Source organism: Dermacentor andersoni, chromosome 2, assembly GCF_023375885.2.
Source record: "Dermacentor andersoni chromosome 2, qqDerAnde1_hic_scaffold, whole genome shotgun sequence".
Lineage (NCBI taxonomy): Eukaryota > Metazoa > Arthropoda > Arachnida > Ixodida > Ixodidae > Dermacentor > Dermacentor andersoni.
In genome coordinates, this window is record NC_092815.1 from 20694268 (window position 1) to 20719298 (window position 25031).

Consider the following 25031-nt stretch of genomic DNA (forward strand, 5'->3'; position numbering starts at 1 on the left):
GTACAAGCCATTCCTGTAGGGACAGCATAATGTTTGGTCTGACACTTTGTCCTGTCAGCGTTTTCTAACAATTACTAATGTGCTTCTGTCAAACATTAATTAGCATCACATTACAGGAGCACTTAAGTTTGCTTTGGAATATCAGAGGACACAGTGGCCTCACCTTTGCTGAAACCTAATTTATTTCTGCGACAAATGCCAGGAGTTTAACACGAGTCGCATGCTGGGAAGATGTGTGTACTGCACACAAGCCCAAAGGCCATCAGTATTTCTTGTAGTGTGTATCATCAAATGCAAATTCAATGTGTATCAAAAACTACATGAAGCATTATAGAGTTGGCTGAAATTCCCTTTCCTGTCATAATGATCACTCTGGCATGTTCATAGATAACACAGTTTACAAATATGCAGACTCAGTGCAAGCGTACCCAGTGTAATTTAGATTAGTTATTGTGTTGAACACATAATAGATTTTGATATTGTCAACATCTGAAGAAAGATGAGCATTTAAAGACTACACTAGGTAAATTTGACAATAGTTGTGCATGACATCAGTACACGGACTTAAGAAGACACTGTTACCATAGCTATCAGCTGAATCACTTATAAAATCAGCATGCTTATGTGGTCTTGACAAACTTGGAGATGGCGATGTTAATACAATATTCTGTACAGCTATCGTACATACCTAAAGATGGTTATTTCATTTTACATCCAAAAAAATTGTAAATGGAATACAAGCTTTCTTGCTATTTACCATAATAACAGTTTCCTTTTAATTAAGGGAAAATGAGACATCCACCCAATCGTAGCAATTGCTACAAAGGAAACCCACATGGATTCCTCTGAAGAAAAGCCTCATATTTGAAGAAAAGTGAAGCGCTATTTTGTCAAACACTTGCTTTTGCTTCGAGTTGTTGACAAATTCGACTTCGCCTTGCCATCTTTTATGCCTGGTTAGCTTAGATGGTAGAGCGGCTGCCCCAGAAATGCGGTAGTCCTGGGTTCGAGTCCCTGACCAGGACGAATTTTTCTTCTATTGTAAGGCTTTTCTTTTGAGGAACTGTATGGGTTTCCTTTGTAGCAATTGCTACGATTGGGTGGATGTCTCATTTTCTTTTAATCAATTATTTCCCTTTTAAGAAAGTCACTTTGAGTTTTCATTGCAACAATGTTCCTCTATTCATGAATTCCAAGGCTGCTTTCAGGACTCATTAGATAATTTGTAATTATGCAATGAATGGAAGGAAGACTGGGCATGGAGGATGAAGGAGGACGAATCACCAGCCATTAGTCAAATTTTACAGCATGCATGTGCTTATCTCAGGAATAGATAAATAAAGTCGTGCGTTTATTATATTTAGGTATACCTAACATCTAGGGGTGCCTAGTAAACCCCAATTAAGCCAGCAAAATTCTAAACAACAACTGTCACCTTTAGAGTTACCTGTCACAGTTACTCACAACCCACACCCAGCCACCGGGAGAGAATCTATTTCCACCATTCAGTATATTTACTTCACTGCTGAACCTTAGCCGTGTAGAGGGGTTTGGCAATAGTAAAGGCAAAACCTGTTGAATGATGACGATAACTTTGCTACTACTCAGTGACCCAGAGTACTTTCTTTGGAAAATAGTTTTCACACGCATGTACCCTTTACTTGTGTGAACACTTGGAAGGCAAAGAAGAAATCCATTCTTTCTACTGGGGAGGCCACCATACTGGGGAGCCCACCATACTGGGGAGCCCACCAATTTCTACTGGGGAGCCCACCATAAGGGCACTGCCAAACGGGAGAAAAAGCACATGCGCTGCATTGCCGGCAATAAAACAGTGGTGCAGCAATGGAGCCATACCAATGGGCAGTTAGCTGCTGTGGCAGTCACATGTCAGCATAAAGGCCTGAAAGCTCAAAACCTGATAAACGTGAATGCAAAATGAGCCATCCGGTGGATCATTTGACTGAAGTGGTAGCTCTCATTGGTCTCCTCTGTCAGCGGTGTGTGCCATGCCGCGAAAATTAGCTAGCCGCTTCTGCAGCACAGGTCCTGCTGCTGGCATCATGCATCGCATTTTTGCTCTAGTGTGGCTGTGATATCTCGGCAGCCTTCTGAGCAACAGAAATGCCAGCCAAAAGCAGCAGTCAGGCGACAGAAAGCTTTCATTTCTTTCAAAGCTACTAGCCTTCCTGCCTCTGTGACCTACAGAGGCTAGCACGATGGCAACGTCCAATGCTATATATTTATTTATTTATTCAAAAGAACCTTACAGGCCCTATTGCAGGGCATAAAGTAAGGGGGGCATATTAAACAGTAAAGGTATGAAAAGTACAAATTTCCAACAGGAACAGTGCTATAAAAAGATTACCGTGTTACACAATATTGAAGGCACTAGGAATCCAAAGCAATATCTGGAGGCACACGAACACTTGTTACTGTTAACAGAGCAAAGGAATACCGTTAATGAAAATGATATACAACATGGCAAAAATGCACGATAACATACACTAGATTGGTCCCTCGTGAACGGTATTAAATGGGAAAAGCATGAGTAACTGAGAGCGGAACGTGTCGGGATTAGATATGGAGGCTATGTTATCAGGGAGGTCATTCCAGAGACGAATGGCACGTGGTAGTGCCGATGAATTAAATGCATTTGTTTTACCGTATATGCGCATGAAACTGAACTGATTATGTAATCTGCGTGAAAAAGAGTGGGGTATTTGTAGTTGTAACCGGGTTCGTTTATTAGTGTAAATATATTTGTGGAATAAGCACAGAAGAGTGATGTTGTGGCGGATATCTAATGGTGGCAACAGTAGGTCTAGTTTAATTTGTGTAATGCTTGAGTTTGTACTGTAGTTACGGGATATGAACCGGGCTGCTCTGTTTTGTATCATTTCAGTCATATTTATTAGGTAATTTTGATGAGGGGACCAAATTGGGGAGGCGAATTCTAACTGTGGCAAAATGAATGTTTGGAAAGCGAGTTTTCCAATGTTTGGCGGGGCATTTCGCAAATTGCGTCGTAGATAGCCAAGAGAACGTGATGCTTTGGCGCATGTAGAAGTGATGTGTGGGGCCCATGAAAGATTCTCTGTAAGAACAACACCAAGGTACTTATATGACGAAGTGTGGGAAAGCATAGTGCTATTAAGACGATACGAATATTTAGAATTTACACGTTTTCGGCTGAAGCACATCACCTCGCACTTTGTAAAGTTTAGTGTCATGAACCATTTGTTACACCAGTTAGCGATAAGGTTAAGATCTGCTCGAAGTTTCAAGTGATCGTCAGTCGTGTGAATGGGACAGTAGATTATGCAGTCATCGGCAAAAAGGCGCATGCAGGAAGTAATGTGGGTGGGTAAGTCGTTAATGTAGTTTAAGAAGAGTAAGGGGCCGAGGACGCTGCCTTGTGGCACACCAGAGCTAACAGAAGAAGGCGGGGAAGAGAAATTGTTAACAACAGTAAACTGTTCTTGAATATTTCCTAAAACCTAAAGAAGCCATGCTTGGGTTTGCCGGTAGCATTGATTCTCGAGTGTGATCAATTAAAGATAAGTGTCGCGTTATCAGGACTATAGAAAGTATTGACCATCCCTACCCCCTCCCTGCCTCCAAAGCCATAATTTTTCAATGTTCCTTTCAAAGAACTCTTGAACAAAGATGGATGTCAATTCGATAAGTGGCTCACCAAAAGTGAGTAAAATTTGCATTGTATTATGCTATTAAAGTTCTGGCGCAAAGCTACGCCACTGTACATTACATTTAGAAGCAACACAGGCTGTCCATAATGAAGGCAGTACAGTTGAGTAATTAAGGAATATGAGCAATTGGAGCCACAATGGTTTAATTTGTTCACTATGGATTCACAAACGCTGCTGTTTATATAAATGCATCAAGTTGCAAACAAAGTGACATCGTCTTTCTTGCTTGCCGAAGAAAGAATTCTTGCTCCTCTTTTGCCTGCCACAGCCCTCCATTGCTTCCCCCCTACCTTAAGAAGGAAAAAAAATAAAAGCTACCTTGCACTTTTTGCAAAGAAAAAAATTTGCTTTTCTTTCTCTCTTTTCCCCCCTCCCACCTCGCGATTCGGTAGCTCTCACCTCTCCCCCCCCTCGAAAAGCTATCTCTAGGACTGCCACTGCCCAAAATTGATACTTTTCGACCAAAGATACTGTTTGCAACCAAATTGGCAGCAAGATCTCTGAGTCACTGGTGTGAATGAGCCTTTAGTGTTTCTGATGACAGAAAAGTCTAAACACACAGTTCCTGCAATGTGCAATGTCTGAGAGTCCTTGTACACTCAGTGTACATACACAGTTCTCACGCCATGCATAATTCACTACTCACCTCAGTTGCATATTGGATGCCCATAAGCGGAAGCCACTGGCATCCAATCAGTTTGTCCCAAAGCATCCCCTTGTTCCAGACCTCAATCACCAAGCCGGTATCCATCCTGTTGGTCTCACTGAAATGACGAAGAGGTCCTCATGTAAAATGCAGGCTTCATTACAAAAACCAGCTGCCCCAACAAATAAGCACACAGGCCTTCCTAATAATCATAAATGAGGGAATTGGGACATACCAAAGTTACATCTGAGCTGCACAGAATTACTGCAGTGGAGGGATTCAGAATATGCGTGACTACTTGATGTCCTTAGGAGGCACCAGTAAGCAAGCATGTTTTGATTATGCTCCCACTGGAATGGCATCACATCACTATGTTTGAGAATCAAACTCCATGACCTTATGCTCAGTAGCACAACAATGTGTCACTGTGACGTGTTATCTTCCAAGTGCCTTTTCAACGTTGTTACGAATATTGCAAGGAAATAGTGCAAATAAAATGTGTAGTGAGGAAAAGACATGCCATACCAAGAGAATATGTTGTACCAATAAAGCTAAATTATTCCCATTCTTAAGTCGTTAAGCACTTAGCTTCGGAGCCAACATGAGAGATATGTAATGTCATGCAACAGGAGAGGAAACATGCTTGCTGATGCAATAATTTAATGCCACAATTGCTGTGAGTGCCTATGTTATGCCAGTGTCATGTGGACTAGAAAGAAAAGCTGTTACCCTGACCTTCAGCACACACTTATCTTAGATTTTCATTGTCGGCAGGGAAGACAAAACACAGAGCCACATTTGTTGGTATGTCACTTTGGGATTCTGTTCTAAACATGTCATCCTGTGTATGCTGAACTGCAATATGTGGGGCTGCTCAATGTGCATTGTGCCTTGTCACCTGCACAAAACTGCCATTCAAATCAGATATACCAACTCGTGTTGTTCAAAAGTACTGGAGCAGTAACACAACATGACCTCATATCAGCACGAACAGCTGTGTTCTAAAACACAGGCTCCCACCTTCAAATATGTGATAGAACATTTTACTCCTCTCACAAAGAAATAATAGGTAAAAAAAGGAGCTTCAACATATCAAACTTCCCACAGGGTCAAGAAAAACTGTGACTGAAAAGCTGCTCGATCATGGTATGTCAGTAGCATTCTGGTATGCATGTGCTCATTTTGGCAATTTACCTTTCTGTTTTAGAGGGCATTCTTCCTGTTCAAAAAGTACCTCAGAACACCAACTCTGGTGTGCTTCAGGTTGTTCAGAAGAGACTGGGCCTTAACATTCTTCTGAAGACTGTTCTTCTGAGTCAACAATTGCCAGTTTCTCGGGACAAAAGATGTGTACTGCAGGTCTTAATGCACTGCCAGACTGATTGTGGACTTCCCCAAGCACAATGCTTTTTCGAGGTCATTCATGCTTACCTCAGGGTCTTGGTTAACTTTTTGCTTCAATCACAGGCAAAATTATGCTGTTCATTTGCAATCTGTTCACTTTCTGTGCTTGGCTTGGCCTGCAGTGACACCTTGTATTCCCTGTCGCGTTCCCTAAAAGTCTTGGCAATGTCGTACATTTGCATTCTCTTGTAGCCAAACCATGCGATAATTTCTAGGGCATTTTCTTTGAATGAAGCCATTCAAGCACTGGAAACCACTTGTATTCGTGGCTCAGCATCAAGTGAGTGCTTATGTGCTTATGGGTACATGATTCATCACCGAATGACATTGCAGCACAAGGCAAATGTAGCTGGTTATCTTACCTGCATTGTTACAAGGCTGAATGTAAAAAAAGCTTTGGATTACCTTGACAACCCTGTACAGGACATTTTGCAGTAGAGGCACTTGTTGTAAAAGCATTCGACTGTATAACCAAACAAAATTGCAGTCATACCTAGATAGGCAAAGCAGAAAGAGAAAAATAACTCACAATATGAAATCCTGCTCCCAGCTTGGGTTGCTGCCTTTCACTGCTACAGTGGTGGACTTGACATTTTGCAGCTTGAGGTTCACATAGCTGTTGAACTGCCCTGCACGATAACAGAGGAAAGCAGGTACAAATGAGCAATGAACAAGTGGTCAGGGTAATTCCTACAACCCAGCAAACCACAAATATCTATTGGATGTACCATAAAAGACCAAATATACAAGACATTTAATGAAATATGTTCCACTAGTACATGGCAGTCAAGGGTCATCCAAAGGACGTCGAATGTCTTGTGATTTGTACATCTTTTACACATCCAAAGCTTCCGCACATTGATCGTACATTGTGCAAGGTGACTAGATGAACGCACCATGCCACAGAAATACAAGCAAATTGTCTCTAATGCCTAACAATGAGATCCTGGGAAAAGAAAAATCGCACTATTGTCTGTTCCAGCACAGAACTGGGCATTTACTTTGCTATTCCCCATCACGTGCATGTTCGACATGCGGCGAGAGGGAGAATGTCTTCCTGAATTGCAAAATTTCTATCTGTTCATCTTGAAAAGATTCAAGTTGAAGTATTAAAGCCTAGAATTTCAGTTATGACCGCATTTATTTTTTGTAATGCAGTTATCAGTAGCAATTTTGCACGACCTCTGCACACACTGCTGGACATCGTGCTTCAAAAGCCAAAGCTTTTGGTTTCTGTTACGTCATTTTTTTTTCTAATACACAAACGCTTTCTTTTTCAATTACATCTATTAGTAGACTGTTAAAAATATGTAATCTTTAACTTGCTGATATATTTGGACAGATTGTAAAGAAGAAAGATGCCTGAACTCGAAATATCTTTGACTTCACATCGCCACAGATATCAAATCAGCATGCGCCTCGATGCAAGTGCAAGGTAATTTATTGCGCACGAGCAGCATGAAGTGTGCTTCATTGATGTGTCTTTTCAACTTTTGTTCGGTTGACTGTGCCCCAAGTATGTATATACTAGGCAGAACTAGCTGTACAGTTGCATCCTGAATTTTAGCGCTGTGCGTCTGATTGCCATTTGTGGTACAATTGTTTGCCTTGTGGTGCGCTTATAGAAATGTCCTTAGGGTAACATTTTGGTAGTTCACTTTCAGACATGTTTGTATCGCTTGGTGTCTAGCGCTCCTCTTCAAGTGTAAGAGATATTTCTCATTTGCAATGCTTATCTCATAGTCTCTAGCAGCATTATGCTTTTAGCACTTTTGTGGTGTGAGAAGCTGCCTAAGCAAGTTGCTTATCAAGATGAACATTCTGTCTCAGGATTCTGCTTGTGTGGATTTTCTTTTAGTACGCATTTTCAAAGATAGCTAGAAAGTACTGGCTTTCTACCCTGAATTTCATGGCCCCAGAAGCAGCTGCTGGCATGCAGGCCATACCCTTTTCGTCATTCATTAGTATGCTATTATTACCTCCTACTAATCGGTTTTAATCTTTTAAATATAACTGCGGCATTGTGACTGCTAGCCATTTTCTGAGCATTGACATCCTTTTCTCTTTTGTTTTGGTCAAGTTGAATTTTCAAGGATATTTTATTGGCATTCTTTTTTTTTTATTCACCTTTGACCTGTCTGTGCACAGCTAGAACTTGCAATGAACATTTTCATACATGTGCATGGCTGGGTGCCAATCAAACTCGCAATAAAGCTTTATAAATTGTATAAATAAAAAGTAATGTTGATATGGCATTGTAGGTCTCACTTGTGTGCTTTACCTAGTGCTTACTGAACTCACTTTTTTCATGTAGCCATTGCAGGATTTGTAATAATTCATAAGGATCCAAACACATCTACGATCTTGTGAGCCCAGTTTTCACATTTTGATGAGCGCTAGGACTATATATAAAAGTTGACAGTCACTTTAGCATACGCTAAAGAGACGGAAGGCAGAAGCCTGAGCACTCACGAGACATTCATTAAATTACTTGTCATTGTCATTCGAGTGCATTTCCTATTACTTGTTTTCTCCCACCAAAGGTCGGGGGTTCGAGTGCCTTAACTTTACCTTTATTATCTGTGCGTTAACTAAATTTGCCCTAATTAACATTGGCGGTCATGGGTTCACTTTGTCCTAATTAACACCAAATGCTGTGGGTTCAACTTCCTCCAAAGATTGAGGGTTGGAGTGTCTTAATTAACTACCTTAATTAAGTGTACTTTAGTTAACTTTGCTGTAATTAACACAATATGTCATGGGTTCGAATGACTTCACTAAATCTATACTAATTAACTTTGCCTTAATTAACACCAATGGTAGTGGGTTCGACTCTCGACTTCCACCATGTCAAGTGGAAACAAACTTGGAGATATGGCCAGTTTGCCCATACCTCCATGTTGGGTCATGGGTACGAGTGCCTTAACTTCGCATCAACACCAAAGGCCATGTGTTTGACTCCCACCAAAGGACGAGGGTTCAACTCCTACCAAAGGTCGTATGTTCCACTCTCAACCTTCGCAACGTCAATTGGAATCATACTTCGAGATATGGCTGGTTTGCCCATATCTCCAAGTGGGTTTGACTCCCACCAAAGGATGTGGGTTAGAGTGCCCTATGAACTCTATGTTAATGAAGTGTGCCTTAATTCGCTTCACCATATTTAACACCAAAGGTCGAGGGTTCGAGAACCAATTTTGGTGCCTTAACACCGGACAACGGATTTTTCTATCCACGAGCCATTTAATGATTTCGGCTTAATCAGAAAGATACCTCATGATTGTTGCAATTTATAGTTTGACATTTACACGTTAATAAAACATTTTAAACAAGGTCACCAGCTACTTGCTGACAATGGTGGTAACTGTGGCATTAGTGTGCCTGAGCAGATGTACCACTGAGGGCAAATGAAATGTGAAAAGCAGAGCGTGTGGCCAAAGGCATAACTAAAGGTACAGTGCGTCTCATCGGCCAGTCATTGTGCACGTGCATGGGCATAAGGTTCTTGCGCAGAGTGCAGTGCTGCTCGCCCTACTAAAATAAATGTCACCCTTGTTTTGTCCGAAAGTTGTTTTCTCATCTCTCTATGGCAGTGCCAATCCGACCTGGCAGTGCACTCTTATGGTGGCGAGCACCATCACCCCAGCTGTAGCATGATAAACCTGGCATGCACTCAGTTTCCTAATGTCCATTGCTTTGCTCTTGTTACCACAATCAAAGCTGCCAGTGTCTAATCATAATTTAAAGAGCACCAAAAATGTATTGCACTGGAGGAGCAACAACAGTGCTAGCCACTTTAACAGTAATATCAGATAGGAATGGCACTGCAATGGCAGGGTGACAATACAAGCTTCAAACAAAATACAGGTGATGTAATCGCACTAGGACAAGCAACCCTGCATTCTGCGTTGAAACCACATGCACACGCATGTATACAACGACGACTGACCGATGCCGCACACAGTGTTCAGTTATGCTTCGATCACACACTTTGCTGTTTGCATTTCATTTGTATTCGATAGTACATCTGCTGCGGCATTTGCAGTTATGCAGCTCACTAGCATGAACAGGCACCATCCATTAGATGTTCTATGAACCTCCTGTATCCCTAGAAGGAACATCTATTAGAGATCACTTATGTCCAGCTGTGACATGCTCTTAACGTAACAGCAACGTGATCTGGATGGGACTTAGATTATCCATAGTACATATTTGTAACGTTGTTTGGAGAAATATAGATATCTGTAGGATCTGTGCAATGTCTAAAACATGATGTTCTACGGACATCTATGCGACATAGATAGTTCACTGAAAACATGATGACATCACACATAAAGACTGTTTGCAGCGAGTGCCTATGTCAAATCAATATACTGACATGCAATTCTTAAAAAATGCACAAGCTTTTGGCTATGTCCAAAAAAGGCTAAACGCAATTTAACATAAAAATGCATAACATAATGTACAATGGGGCATGTACTATTGTGCATGACCTCTAGAGACAAAGGAAACGGATGTGTGGAAGTTGATAGGTAGTTCATATCCTACACTACAATATCTGAGGTTATAAAATGGAACGGTTATGCAAGGTGGCCTAACCCTTCTGATTTCACACACATCCACCACTAATCAGCATCACCAAGAGCACACTGGCTTTCAAAGTGACACACAGTGCAGTCATATCTTTTGTGGGTGCAATGAAATGGCCAAGCACTTCCTTTGCAAGTGCCCTCATTTCAACCAGCAAACAGCAGAGCACTCCTCCACACTAGACCAGCTGGACAAAAGTCCTCTCAAAGAAAGCAAAATTCTTGGCCATTGGCCTACACAGACATCAGTGCAAGCCACTATGACAGTGCTGCTGCATTACCTAAAAGATGGTGGATTTGTGACAAATTGTGACTGTGCAACACTGCACGGAGAGTGACGCTGCATGTCTCAGTGGGACAGGGGCAGTTTTACAATTTCCTTCTTTCATACATTTTCTTATTTATTTATTTGTTCATTCGTTCGTTCGTTCGTTCATTCATTCATTCATACCTCAAATACCCCATTTGGGGTTTTACATGAGGGGTGGGCATATCTAGGTCATATTTTCAATGAATGCCTTGAACGATGAATGACTGGAGTGGTGCACCGTTTCAGCAGATAGATGATTCCAGTCTTTCACTGTTTGAATGAAGAAAGAGTTCAGATGTGTAGAGGCACAGGCTGAAGGGGGATAGACAGCCTTTGAATGGCTGTGATGGGATGAAGTGCAATGCACAAGATTGATGTTGGTCTGGTGAAGCAGTGAGTGATAGAACTTGTAAAAGAGACAGTCTTGCTGTTTTGTAGTGGTGCTTGAGGGTTGGAAGGTTCAGAGATGACTTAAGTTTAACGACGTTAATGTGGTAAGAGTAGTCGGAGTGAATGAACCTTGCTGCATGATTCTGTACGGATTCCAGTGCTGCTGCTAAGTTAGCTTGGCATGGGTCCCACACTGAGCATGCATATTCCAGTTTGGGTCAAACAAGTGTTAAGTATGCTAGTAGTTTTACTGAAGGGGGAGCAAGACATAGATTATGGCGCAGGTAGAATAGAACATGATTGGCATTACTGCTAATGCTGCAAATGTGTGAGGACCAAACGAGGTTACTAGACAAGTTATTTCATACTGCTTTTCCTCTTGAACGAAAAATTAACATCCACTTGACTTGTAGTGCGAAGCTACAAAAGAAATGGCTTCCTTTGAAGCTTCGTGCTACAAGTTGGCTGGATGTTAATTTTCCTTTCATAAACCTTTCTCCAGCTTGCGAGCATTCTCAGAACTGATTTGCCCTTTCCCACTTCTACAGCCAACTGGAGATATCCTCTGGCTAATCTCTTGCTTTCATCTAAGTGGAACACTAGGACTAATCCAGTGGAGTACTTTTACAAAACTTCAGTTGCATTTAATATGGTAGAGAAAGGTTGGTTACTAGCGTAGAAAATTTTTTTAAAATTAACATTCGATATTTCAATGTAGTGATCCCTTTACTTTGTTCAGCTTCACTGCAATACAGATGTGTCCTGCACAGAAGCTTATTTGTCATGCAATTAAGCACATGAAGAGAGGAAAGGGGCACTGTAACGGGACCAAGAAAGTGGTCCCTACATGTGTGTATGCACCGTCTGCAATCCCAGAACAAACACTGATATGTCTAATAAGTGATATCTAGACATTTAATCAGAATAAAGGAATTGGTATGGCACTATCTTTTGTTTACACTTTCTCTAGTCACTGCAATATCTACACTTTTAATTTGCACATTGTTTTACGTTTGTGTTCTTCTCATGAGCTTCCTACATGCACAAAGGCAACTGCATCATGCTTCGCTATTCATTAACCTCTTTGTATTTTTGACATTTAGTTAAGAGTTTGAACTAAATATTGGACTCATTCTTCCACAGATCAAGTAATTAATTCAAATATACAGTAGTTATTATTCATATGAGTTTGCAGTCACTTCCCTGAAAAACATCTCTTCAATATTCGATGTGGAAATATTTGACCCAAATCACTATTCACTTCTAATTGTTTTTGAATTCAAAATGCAATATTTAAACATGCCTAGAATACAGGTTTATATACCACACCTAATTCCTTTTTGTGTAATAAGAAAATACCAGAATTCTTTTTCTTTTTTTGATACTTTTTGCAACCTGTACGAACAAAATGCAGTGAGGCAGAATTTGATTCACAACCCTCTCCCAACTAACTAGTGCAAAAGGTAGAAAATAAACTATCATCCTTGCAATCATTGAATTCTGCCAACGAATAAGCAGTACTGGAAAGCGATGTTTGGCCTAAATACTTAATTACATACATGTTAGGATGGATAGTTGGGCATGTTGGTTAAGCATGATCTGACGTGAAGGCGCTAAAACGATGGTGGATGAAGAAGGAACACACAAGTGCCCTGTGTGTGTGTTCCTTCTTTGTCCACCGTCATTTTAGCGCCTTCACTTCAGATCATACATACATGTATTACGGAGTCTCGCACGCATGTGGTAGAAATACCTTACTGTACAATATCATTAGGTTGCTTTTTACACTGCACCAATAAATATATCAATACTATAACAGAACTTGAGCGTTTATGCTTTACATGTAAAAAAATAACAATGCCTTTTAGATGTTGCTACAGCTATTCATGTTCATCACATGCACAAGACCTATGGTGTCAGTAGTGGCACGTTTTGCTCCCCTTTACCCGATTCTACCCTGTGTGCCCACTTGCTCTCCTTACCATAAGGCCTATTTCATTTACTCCTGCACTTAGCTGAACATTTACTTCCTGACATTTATATGCAATTTGACCTCTCAACTTATTACTTTCAATGTTCAAATAAATCCTACCAGCTTCTCAATAATAAAGTTCACGATAAACTCCATGACCAGCAAGTAACGAAGGACAGAGCAGTGGTAGTTAAAGTTGTCTGCAAGACCAGTTATGTATTAATTTACTGTATTTAATAAAAAATGTGGAAGCGAGATCCTTATAAAGTTTGCACTTATTGTAGGGTTCAGTGCATCAAATTGTTACATATTTTTTCAATCTTTACATGTCAACAAGGTTATATTTATTTGTACAGCCACTTGCCAGCATATGGTAAGATGCCTTATGTACTGTTTGTTGAACAGTGTACGACAATGTGCATGCTATAGAGCACTCATGTCAGCTTGGGCAAATGGATTAGAGATGCTTAATTAAGGCCGTGTACGTTAGCTTCCTATTACTTAAACTTCGTTTAATACTACTTTTTCTATAATGTGAATTTAATCGACAGCTCTGAAAAGCATCCATGTTTTCTGTTCCCTTCCACTCCCCCCTCCCCCCCACAAAGAAAAGAACTTATTAGGGTATTAAATACTGGATAGTGTACAACTTGAACTAAGGTGCCTTGTCATTGCTCAGTTTATAGATGCTACCAGTCACGCCAAAAGAGCTGACCTTGTTCAAACAAGTGTGAAGCTTTCAAGCCACCAATTGTGAGACACAACCTCCAATGCAGTAGGGTTTCGCACTAAAAATGCCAATGTGGAAAACACAGTTCAGTTGTTGTATGTCTGTGCTTGTAAGCCAAGTGTGCAAGCCATAGAGCAACAAAGAAAGCCTAAATTTTGCCTGCACCATGCCAAAGGTGCATCCTCAATACAAAAGTGACAATAATGAGAAGCTTTGGGAGCCACATTCAACAATAGAAAATTTGTAAACAGCACCTCATCTTACGGAACAATACTTGATGCATGCAGGTAAGGGAAACTCAGCTTTGCATATCAACTTCACAATTAACTCACAGGTAATTCACATGCTCCAGCACATAAGGAAAATGAAAAGAGGTGCAGAAACAAAAAGACAACAGCTGAAAAATGAAAAGAGCTGCAGAGACAAAAGGATGACAGCTCTGCCTTTTCTTTCATGCTTTTGTCTCTACACCACTTCTCATTCTTTTTATGTGCTGGAACATGCCTGTCTCAATTACTACTAGCCCAACCCTCTGCCTTAAATATTGCTATATATATTTTTAAAAAATGAAATATTTTTTTTTGCACCTACATAAAATTAAAGCAGACATAATTGCTTTTAATATGTAAACAGGTCATATATGCTAGCACATCTCTAGTTAACTGTATGACTGACACCTGTCACCATAGGCACCAATGGTACCTATGCATTTTTAAGGACCTTCTTGTCTGTGGATATTTCTGCATCACACTTGTTATAAGTACCTTGAAGCTTTCCAAATGTACCCATTTATAATGAATGTGCAGAGGAGCAGGATGTCCTGAAGGCCTTTGTTTTCTATTCATTCTTTAATTTTACAGAAATAATAAATAATTAGTTCAGTCATTTGTTATTTCTTAAAAAGCAAACTAAGCAAGTATGGAACTTAGTCGCCCTCCAACACTAGGAACTGGTCTTATCACATATTTTGCACCAGCCACACAAGTAACTCACATGAGAACAAGATGACAAAATCATGCTTGTTCAGCACACTGAATTTTTGACCATAATTTGCACTGGAAGTTTTTATAGCTTCCAGAGCGTATTTCCCAAGTTGAATGCAGACCAAAGCATTTTGTTCCCAGAAGACAACGCCTGCCAATATCTTTGGAGGAAGTCAATGAACTTCTCTTACAATAGACACTAAAAAAGCCCCAAGCCTGATGGCATGCCTGTAGCGTTTCTTAAAAGATATGCCGAAATTCTGAGTAAATTTCTGATAAACTTGTTTAACAAGTTGATTGAATCCAGCACTATACCAGACCCCTGGCGCATAACTTGTGTCATCCCCGTACATAACAATAGTAGCCGATCACAAATTTATGACTACTGTCCAATATCGCTCACATGTATTTCCTGCGAATTACTTGAGCATATCTTGGCAAAGTAGCTAAATAAATTCCTGGAGTGTAACAAAATTCTTAGCAGGAATCAGCATGGATTTAAGAGTGCCTTTTCTACCACCACTCTGCTGGTACTGACAATACATGAGTTTGCCAAAGTGCTTGACACTGGAGGACAGGTGGACGTAATTTTTTTAGGCAATCCCAAGACGTTCGATAAGTTCCAGACAGTAAGTAAACTGTCATTAAAAATGTAACTAATAGGAGTCCCTGCATACATCGTTAACTGGCTGACATCATACCTGCATAATCATAAACAACATGTTGGCATCGATGGCTACAGCTCTTGGCTCCTAGATTTACAGATCGTTGTACCGCAAGGATTGGGACCCGTTATGTTTAACATTTACATCTACCCGCCATGGTGGCTTAGCGGCTATGGTGTTGCGCTGCTAAGCACGAGGATGTGGGATGAAATCCTGGCTGCAGTGACCAGATTTTGATGAGAGGTGAAATGCAAAAATGCTCTTGTCCCTTGCACTGGGGGTGCATTAAAGATACTCTGGTCAAAATTATTCTGGAGTTCCCCACTACTGTGTGCCTTACGATCAAATTGTGGTTTCGGCATGTAAAACCCCAGAATTCAATTCAACATTTACCTCAATCATCTCATTCAATCTCTAGATTCATGTATATAGGCTAAGTTATTTGCAGATGACTGAGTGATTTTTCATAAAGTTAATTCCGTAGAAGATCAGTCTATTTTAAACAGAAACCCCTAGCTTCTGGCAGTTTTGTGCAAACATGGGACATGGTAATAAACTTCAAGAAAACTGCTTACTTATGCATCACTAATAAAATGAACAGACTGACGTTTAACTATGGCATTCATGGAAAAGTTCTTAAACAAGTAGACGAGCATAAGTATTTAGGTGAAAAGGCAGACAAAACCCGGAGCAATACGCCGACCAAAGTAAATATAAAAGAAAAGAAGACCTTATGTGTACTTAGGTATAGTATGTGGTGTAAAATAGAATTTAGGTGTCACAATAACCTCACAACTAAAATTACCTGAGCATATACATGACGTGTGCTCAAATACTTGAAAAACATTGGGGCCCTTGAAAAACAAATTAGACCATTCCCCCAGCACACTACATCTAAAGGCTTACCAATCTATTGTTATACCTTCACTTGAATACGCCAGTGATTGGACCCGCACACAGCAGCCAATATAAATCAAGTAGAAAAATCAAGTATAAATCAAGTAGAAAATCATTTTAAACATTGAGATTCTCTCTCTTAGTTGGCATTGGCAAAACTAGAGCACTTGTCAAAGCGAACAAAAGCTGCGAGGCAAGAATTTTTCACTCACTCTAGTTTTCAAAATTAGGCATTTGTCCAAAAGATTTCAGTTAGAGGCACAACTAGGCTCTCCTGCCATAAACCCAGCCTGAGCAATAAACCTGTATTTTCTCAAACAAACGTATACAAACCCCCATTTTTTTCTTAGAACAGTAGTGGATTGGAATTCCTGGCCACAAAATTCATCCCTTCTCAGTTCTGCCACTTAGGTTGTTTTATGTCTATTTGCATGACATTATTCCGTTTTCCGTGTATCCTTTACTGAAGTTGTTAATGTTCTTGAATTTCTAGTATTTTTTTTAAATGTCTGCTCCTGCAATCTTTGTCTGCCCCTCCTGCCTTGACACCCAAGGTTTGCAGTATTGAATAAATAAATAAAATACCATAAAGCAATGTCACTGGACTACATGGCTGAGCCACACAGGCCCCTCATTTTAAGGTAGTGACACATGCACTGGTTTCAATGCACAAGACCTTTGCTGCTTCGACAACCTCGTGAAAGTGAGGGAAAGAAAGGAATGAGAAAAGAAGCAAAGTGCCAAACCATAGCCTCCTATGGTCAAGCAAACACCCAAGCCACCAGCAACGCCATAACCTTCAATTTCTTATCATTCACAAGAACAAAATGCAGGAAGGTATCACACTTACCAGTCGTCCCTGTGAACCTGGCTCCCCTTACTGTAAAAAAGCAAGCAAGAAACAAAATACTTGGTTAGTTGCATACACATCAGCTATTTCAATAGCATGTATTACAGAGGGTCAAGAAAATTCAACATGGCAATGTAAATGTGAAGCTTTCCACAAGGCTACATATAAAAATTGAAAGCACAGATGTCACTACACATGGCAAGAATGAAGCAAAGAGTGTACAGTGATAAAGGAGGCAAGTGGAAACACCACTTCCAATTATTCTTAACTATAGAGAAATTCTGTACTTTGCACTTTGTGATGAGCTACCAGTATGTGACACAAGTAGGTTTCTGCTCTTGGTAGTATCATTAATTAATTTTAACATACTAGCATTTGTATATGATTACTGAATCTACTTTTGTAGTATTTGTACTGTATGGGGTAGAGGCCCCATAAAACCAAATCTTCGTGCTCTAAGCCTATATAGCCTAGGCATCTGCCACTGTTAATGCCAAATAAGAGTGATTGTAAAGCAACTCAACTAAGAAGCTCATTCACTGGCTGCCCCTGAATTGAGTGACACGATTGGTGAAATAGGGTTAGATCCCTAAAAAAGCATTTTGCAACGATATCATCAACATTCTAGATATCAAGAAGCATCCTTTATCACATCATCATGCAATGGATAATGGACAACACACAAAGTTGCAAGGCAGTGTAGCTACAATGTAAATCTCAGCAATCTACATCTAGCATCAAATAAATATTCCTTCAACACATCAATCAGATTATGCATTACACATAATTCTGATAGAGATAGAATATATTTTGGTTTCCTCTCTTGTTCCAAACGCTGTGATACTACAGCAAACAAAATCAATTTCTGTTCATGCCACTGACAAACATCACTCGGCAACTGGTAAAGTAAAAATCCTTGTGAAAAAATATTTATTCTGGTTTTTTTAGCAAACTTCAAAACAGAAGATGTCATACATAATTTTGCTCACAAACAAGATGTGGATTGCTATGCACAGTACTTGTTTGAACAGTGCATAATGACAGCATAAATTTTTTATTCCTTTGAATCTATGTGCAAAAGTCGAAGTGAGCAAGGAAGGTCAGCCCTTATCACAAACCAATTATGCTTGAATTCTATTTCCGGCACCATCTAGTGCACATACCAGATACGTTGTGTGCTGAAAGCAGGCACCAAGGTCAGGAAATCCTGTTTTTCACAATGTGGGTCAGCAACAGATTGAGGCTCTATCTACTTCTGTATTTCTCAAGGCTTTCCCATATTTCCAGAGCTAGTAGACCACATATATACTAAGAAGAAACATTTTTAATGTAACTGCTTTGGATATTTGAATCTGATCCACTGGTCATTTGATCTATTGTCATTAAGAAACAGTAGCCTCATCCCTGCCCCCAAAACACAAAACAAAATATGTATGTTAAAGCTAATTGCGTATATGAGCCTTGTCAAGTTATTTCAACTTGAGAATTATCTGGAGCGTTTCGTTGACCTGAACTTTGGAACTATAAAAAAAAGCACAACAGAAATTTCTCTTGCACATATATATCACAAAAAAAAAGAATTTATATAGTAGTGTCCTAAGTAAAAAAAAAACATGCAATGCTGCTTGAACTTTCTCATGTTCACCTAAGCAAAACCAAAAAGACAATTTGCTCATGCAGGGCTGTCTAAATGACCTTGCCACACAAATAAAATGAACACAAAAGCTTTTTCAGCAAATGTTCTGTCGGTAAAGTTTTGGTGCTGGAATTTTATTAGAGTATGCTCCATTTTATTCCCAGGTTTAGCATACAGTTTGTAACGCAGAAACAGGTGTTTTATTTTTTTCAAAGGCTCTTAAGTAGTTCGTTGTTGAGGTGATATGCATCTCAGAAATTTTATATCTATTATTCAAATACACAAGACACTGCTTTTTGAATACCAAAAGACTATTTTCTAAAGTGCATAACAAATAATTCTGAGCATTCTTTGTAGTAATAAAAGGGCAGCAACATATTCTAATGCATACCTGCTAACACCAAAATATGAAAATAGTACAGTCGAAGCCAAAAATACTCCAATTTGATGAAATACACTTAAAAGTGCTTCATTACATAAAGAATAGCTGACCGTTCTGTAGCGATGCTGTAAACAGCACTCTGCACTATATAGTCGCAGCAAGAATGATCTGCACCACAGACAAATAGATGTTTATGAAATTCATTCACGAGACATTCTCATAATGGCCATTGATTTTGGTTCATGTTATAGATCGGTTATATAATTTGGTATTGTTGCTGCATGTGGCTCTGAATAATCAACAAGTTTAACAAATTATGCTCTGAAATTTTGCAAGTGACGAATGGCCAGTGAGCTGTATTTGCATTCTTTAAAAATAATTTCTCCTTTAGATTAGATACAAATGAAACATCATAAAATTATTGGGATCAATACGACAACCCTGTTTCCACCCAACCTGTCAAAACTAGCCATTTTGCAGTAAAATCACAGGAGTTGGCAGGTATGCTATTTGTAGTGACGCTGGTCAGTGCTCAAAGCATGTCTACATTAAAGAAATACCAAAAATAAAATCAATTTCAAGACACTTGTCTCTAAACTTGTACCAAAATATACTAGTTGTCCACATATTTCTTGTCCAAAAATCCTTCATTTCTACATAATGGGGACGAAATTATGTAGAACGCCAATGTATTTCATGGCAGATTTCGGAAACACATATTGAAACTAACCTGTCTCAGGATTCTTATTAATTGTACTCAGCAATGGTTAAAAAAATTTGCTGGAGTGGAGATGCCACCTCTAAAGTGAAGCTGAAATGCCACCATCATACCATAGGCAAGAAGTAATGTTAGCAAATAGCGGAGAATATACGAAGCGCTTTCTTCCTACTTCATGCTATTTGGGATGCTTAATTTAGCCGTACAGATATCGTTGGACATCGTTCTTTCTGTCACTGGTTTCAGAAGGAAGCCAAAATTTTTTTTTTTTTCCAACTTTATGGCACATCACGATATCAATACGCAGCCAAAGGTAACATTTAAGTAATAACTTTGCGCTTTTATTTTCAAATACTCCTAGCATTTGCAATGACTGACCAAAAGGACGTGATCTGTGAGAAGTTGCAGCTGTCATGGTCCCCTTTCAGAGTAGAAGTATAGGCAAACTCTGGCTTCACCTGTGCTGGTAAGAAACTACAGGGGCTGCCGCTCCAGCTTCTTTTCATACCTCCTTGAATGTACTAGCATTAAACACTGGCCAGCTTCAATATCATAACTGTAGCATGTGACCTAATCTAACAAATTAAATAAAGCATTAATAAGGAAATGCTATAAATGAGCAAATGTCGTATTGTGATATGGCATGCAATTATAGTCTGCTTTTTCAAGCAATCCCCAGTTGAAGAGGCAGAAATGTGCTATCTACCAGAGGCAATTTTTAAAAAAATCTGCTTGAGATAATAGAAAAAGAAAGATAGCGTAACTGCAACCAATGCACTGTGCTTTGTGCAAGCATTATGTAAAGGCACTATCTACACCTGCCATGACCAGCACATGAACGGCCTGCCCCTCATAGCCAATAGGTCCACAGAGTTTCATGTGGCTCAGGTAGAAATGTAGCCTGCATCTAACAGGTTGGTGGTAACGCAGTACAGTCATACATCTGCAACATCTCCCATCATGTTATCAACAAATAAAATGATTGTGTTGCAACATAGGCAATAACTTGTTTAACCAGAACCCAACTTGAATATAGGTTACACAAGTTGCACCTCAGCAAACCTCTGCACGGATTTAACAAAAGCCCTTTTACTAGCAGGAGTTTGTTTCCTAAAGTGGGCACTTAGCTCGTGCTTGAGCCTGCAGCAGTAATAATAAAAATGTAAAAAAATGCCACTTTATTCTCTGCATATAACAAAAGCTTATGCTTGCCTGCCTTCACAACTTACGAGAGCAGCTGAAACAATGCCTGGCACTACCAATGCTGCCTATAAGTGCTCTGAGAGTAGGCAGTGAATTTCCTAACCACTCAGAGGATACTCAAAGCATTATTAAATTAAATTGCGCATGACACAGGTGCCTTTGGACTAAAAAACATGGCCACCACATTACATGAAAGAGGAAGAACACATCAAGCTCAAAAATGAACTCGTGGTGATAATTTTAAATGAAAATCCTATGAAGCGGTTTGAAAAGCAGACATAATTTGTCCCAAGCTTTCTACTTCAGGAAAATAGTGCAGGAACATTCTGCATGCACACCTAATTTTGAGTCATATACGGTAGTGCACATATGATAAAACCACGTATCTAATACGGGTGTCACATGGCGCACTTTTGATCGCAACCAAGCCCGGTCCGGAACGAATTTCTTGGTCGTGAACGGCTCCTTTGCACAAGTTGCACGAGGTAGCCAATTGCAGCCGTGAATTTCGATCCAGATCGGACTTATCGCGATCAAAAGTGGTCGCATGACACAGGCATTAAAGAAATTTACACTTGATACATCTTACACCTCATAAAAATGTGTGTTTAAAATGGGAGTCAATGAATTTGTATTGTATAAGATGCAACGCTGATTGTTAGAAATTTAACTAGTAAGACATTCATAGTCTGTGCAATATTCATGTCATTTGGCTGCCGTTATCACAAATTTGAAGCATGCCAGAAAGATATTGCAGCTATAAATGTAAATAAATAAATAAATAACGTACGCATCAGAAGACTTGACCTTTCACTTGAAAGGCCAATGCTATTTGGGATGCTTAATTTAGCTGTACAGATATCAATAGACGTGTTTCTTTCTGTCCCTGGTTTGAGAAGGAAGCCTAAACCACAACAACAATCGTACTTGATGTATGATTGTTGTGCGCGATCGTAACAAGCGTAGCGTATATATGACACATCGCGTAATGTAAACGCGCGTCTCATCGTTATGCTTTGACATAGAGTGTCAAGGGACGCGCTGGGCTGCAACAATGCAATGGGTTTTTGCGCGCGGTTCTAAACGCATGGCAGTTGGCGGTCGCGCGCCCCAGCTGCGGTAAGTTTGCTCGAACTGCGACAAGTGGCGGTCTCCTCGCAGCTTGCGGTTTGCACAACGGAGATTCAAACAACCTTCCCAAGAACTCCGCCACTGTGCGGGCGGTCGTTGGAGCACCAAACGACCCAGCATGCTGCTGCCCAAATATAGTTTCGGCTCAATATCAGCGAAGCACCGACCGGGCGCAAATTTCCTAGCACGTCGCTCCTCCGGCGCCCCTACGGGGAGAACTAGCCGGGTGGTTTGCTTTCCCTCAAAACAACACGCACCTCACCAGCGCGGAATCGATTGCGAGCCGACGAACTCTGCATGCGCAACTGATTAAAACAGCGCTGCCACGTCTACGGTCATCAGAAGTACTGCGCCGGGGCCGTAATAGGCAAGTCAACGCCAACAGCACGTTCGCTACCGCTTGCCACTCCGCCTTTCGAGGTGAGAAATGTCGGTCGACGCGAGCCAGCATTTGACCGAGCGCTTCCGCGTGGGCGAGACGAGTTCGGACAGTGTATACGGATCCCGGAAACAATTAAATGTGGAGCCGCTCTTTGCAATATAGTTCAACCGACTATTGGTGCGGTCGAAAACGCGTGCGGGATACGTACACTCTCCGAAAGGCGAGCGAGAGCGTGACTGCCTTGAACGCAGGCAGCGCGCTCGCCGCACCTGTTTCCACAACTGTACGTTCCCGTGTTTATTTCACATCGCGCTGAAGATGCAGCATCAGGCAAGGACCTTACATCAGTTAGTGCTGTCCACTACATAAGGCCATTCCACTCATATGTATTATGAGTGTTTGGTATTCCCACTGCCTGGAATGTGTTTTGTAAAACAAAACATCTTTACCGATCGCGGCCCGATCCCAATGCACGTGAGCGAGCGTATTTCACTAGCGTTATAAGTTTATAAGTAAAACGAAAGACGTTTTTGACATCCAGTGTCACACACAAACCGCATACAGGGGGCGACCGTGAAAAAGAAATACGCGAGACAATGAAGATGATCGTAGTGAATTTCGTAGCTCTCCACGTTCAGCGTGAGTTGAGGCTGCAGAAGGCGAAAAGCAAGTCGTTTCTCAACGTCAGTTTTGCCCAGCGCATCGGTTCTCTCCCACCATTCCCTAACCGTCCCGAAGGGGAAAGACGAAACCGGCTTCTAGCTGCCGGAGCCCCTCACGCTCGTATTTGTCAACACGATCTCGCACAAGGAGTCTGGCGGGGTAGGACGCGCCTGAGAGGAGAACGGGCACAGCGCAACTCGCGCGGGTGTTGTTAGGCCTAGGGGGACAGCAAAACCCAAATCGAAACTAACTTACCAGTAACGCAGAGAAGCGACATGATGTGGTTTGGCTAATCATGGATGATGCCGTTGGGATTTGGAGGCTTCGACGCGGGTTGGAGGAGGGTCAGAGAGGGGAACGGCGCGCACAGCAGTGTACTTGCGAGCTTGCTTCGTGACACGAACTACATGGCCATCTATGCGTGGGCGAAAAGGAGCAGTCGACTATAGACGCCACCATGCCGCCCATGCGCTGCGGTCGAGCATGACGTAACGCTGACGTCAATGGAGCGGCCGCTCTCACTTTCACAGCTGCGGGGGACGACGCGCGCGCGTCTCGACTGAGCCGCGTGCGTGCGTCGCTCGACTGACTGCGGCCCCTACTGCAGAATAATTGCAAATTTATGTTAGATCGTTCGCACCTCGCAGTTGTACCGTGTAAATAACGTCATGTATTGATTCATTGCTGGAAAGAGATGCAGTCAGTTGTATTCCATGTGGTAACAAAGTGGCATATCGAAGCTATATGTGGAGGCACTTGACAAGTGTTTTACGCGACCTGAGCGGGAAACGACAGCTGTCGAAAAGTAAAAAACGAAAACAATATCATTTTGTAATGATGGAGTGAGACCACCCTGCGGAAAACTAGAGCGAATGTAATTCGGTTGTCCAGGCAAGAAAAATACTTTCGGCACTGCTGATCCCCATGTCCTTTTAATCCAACTCCGTTGTCCTACTACTACTACCTATCATGGTACTGCTTAATGACAGAAAGCCGACCAACATACAAACAAAAGAACACCTCCTAACTATTCTATTCTGCTCAAATTAGTGTACAACACAAATCGATCAATGCTTGGCAAACACATTGCACAAAACTGCGTCTCATGAATAAATAAATTGGTAGCATGGTGTTAAGTGATTGGAGTCTATGTATTTGTGCGCGCGTGTTATACGTCGTGTAGCGTGCTTTCTTCACAGCCTTAACAATGTTTTGGGCGAGTAAATACAATCACACTTCTTTCTTCCTTCCTTTTTTTTTTCTTTTTCCCTTTTATTTAACTCTATTCCACCTCTATACAAAAAGAAGAAGGAAGAAAAGAAAAACTGCCGTTTGCAGGCCTCATGTCTAACAGCCAATATTGCTGTTCCGTTTTCTGTAGAAGTTCGCTGGTCTGTGCCAAAGTACGTCCACGGATGACAGGCATTTGTACATGTGGAATTGATTACTCCGGCCTTGGAGCTTGCGGTTTTCCTTCCGTTTTTTTTTTTTTTTTCATAAAGCCACAATGTTATGACGCTAAACCGATGTTACATATCTGACCAACACGCATATGTTGTCATGAAACACGGGCGCGCGCTGTCGGAGTTCAAAGTAGATGTGCCACGCCATTGGAGCAGAAGATGTATTCTCCTTTCCTCCCGTAAACATGCACTGAGCTTTAGATCACATGCCATCGCTTTTATATTGTGTCTTGCTTTCGAACTCATGCTGCTGTGGAAGGACAGCGTCTGTTGGCCACGAACTCATCTGCGAGCCGTCTTGGAGGAA

At 40.9% G+C, this 25031-nt stretch overlaps 1 protein-coding gene across 2 annotated transcripts in view; it reads right to left on the reverse strand.

Annotated features, from left to right (window-relative positions):
* Positions 1 to 23714, reverse strand: part of LOC126542791 (uncharacterized) — a 57131-nt gene extending 33417 nt beyond the window's left edge. For both annotated transcript variants that reach the window (XM_055077450.2, XM_050189854.3), the window contains exons 1-4: positions 23517 to 23714; positions 17147 to 17176; positions 6290 to 6389; positions 4357 to 4474 (exon numbers count right to left, since the gene is read on the reverse strand). In XM_055077450.2, coding sequence (XP_054933425.2) covers positions 4357 to 4474; positions 6290 to 6389; positions 17147 to 17176; positions 23517 to 23538 — 270 coding nt within the window. In that variant the 5' untranslated portion in view covers positions 23539 to 23714. The remainder of the gene's footprint in view (positions 1 to 4356; positions 4475 to 6289; positions 6390 to 17146; positions 17177 to 23516) is intronic.
* Between the last annotated feature and the right edge of the window lie 1317 nt (positions 23715 to 25031).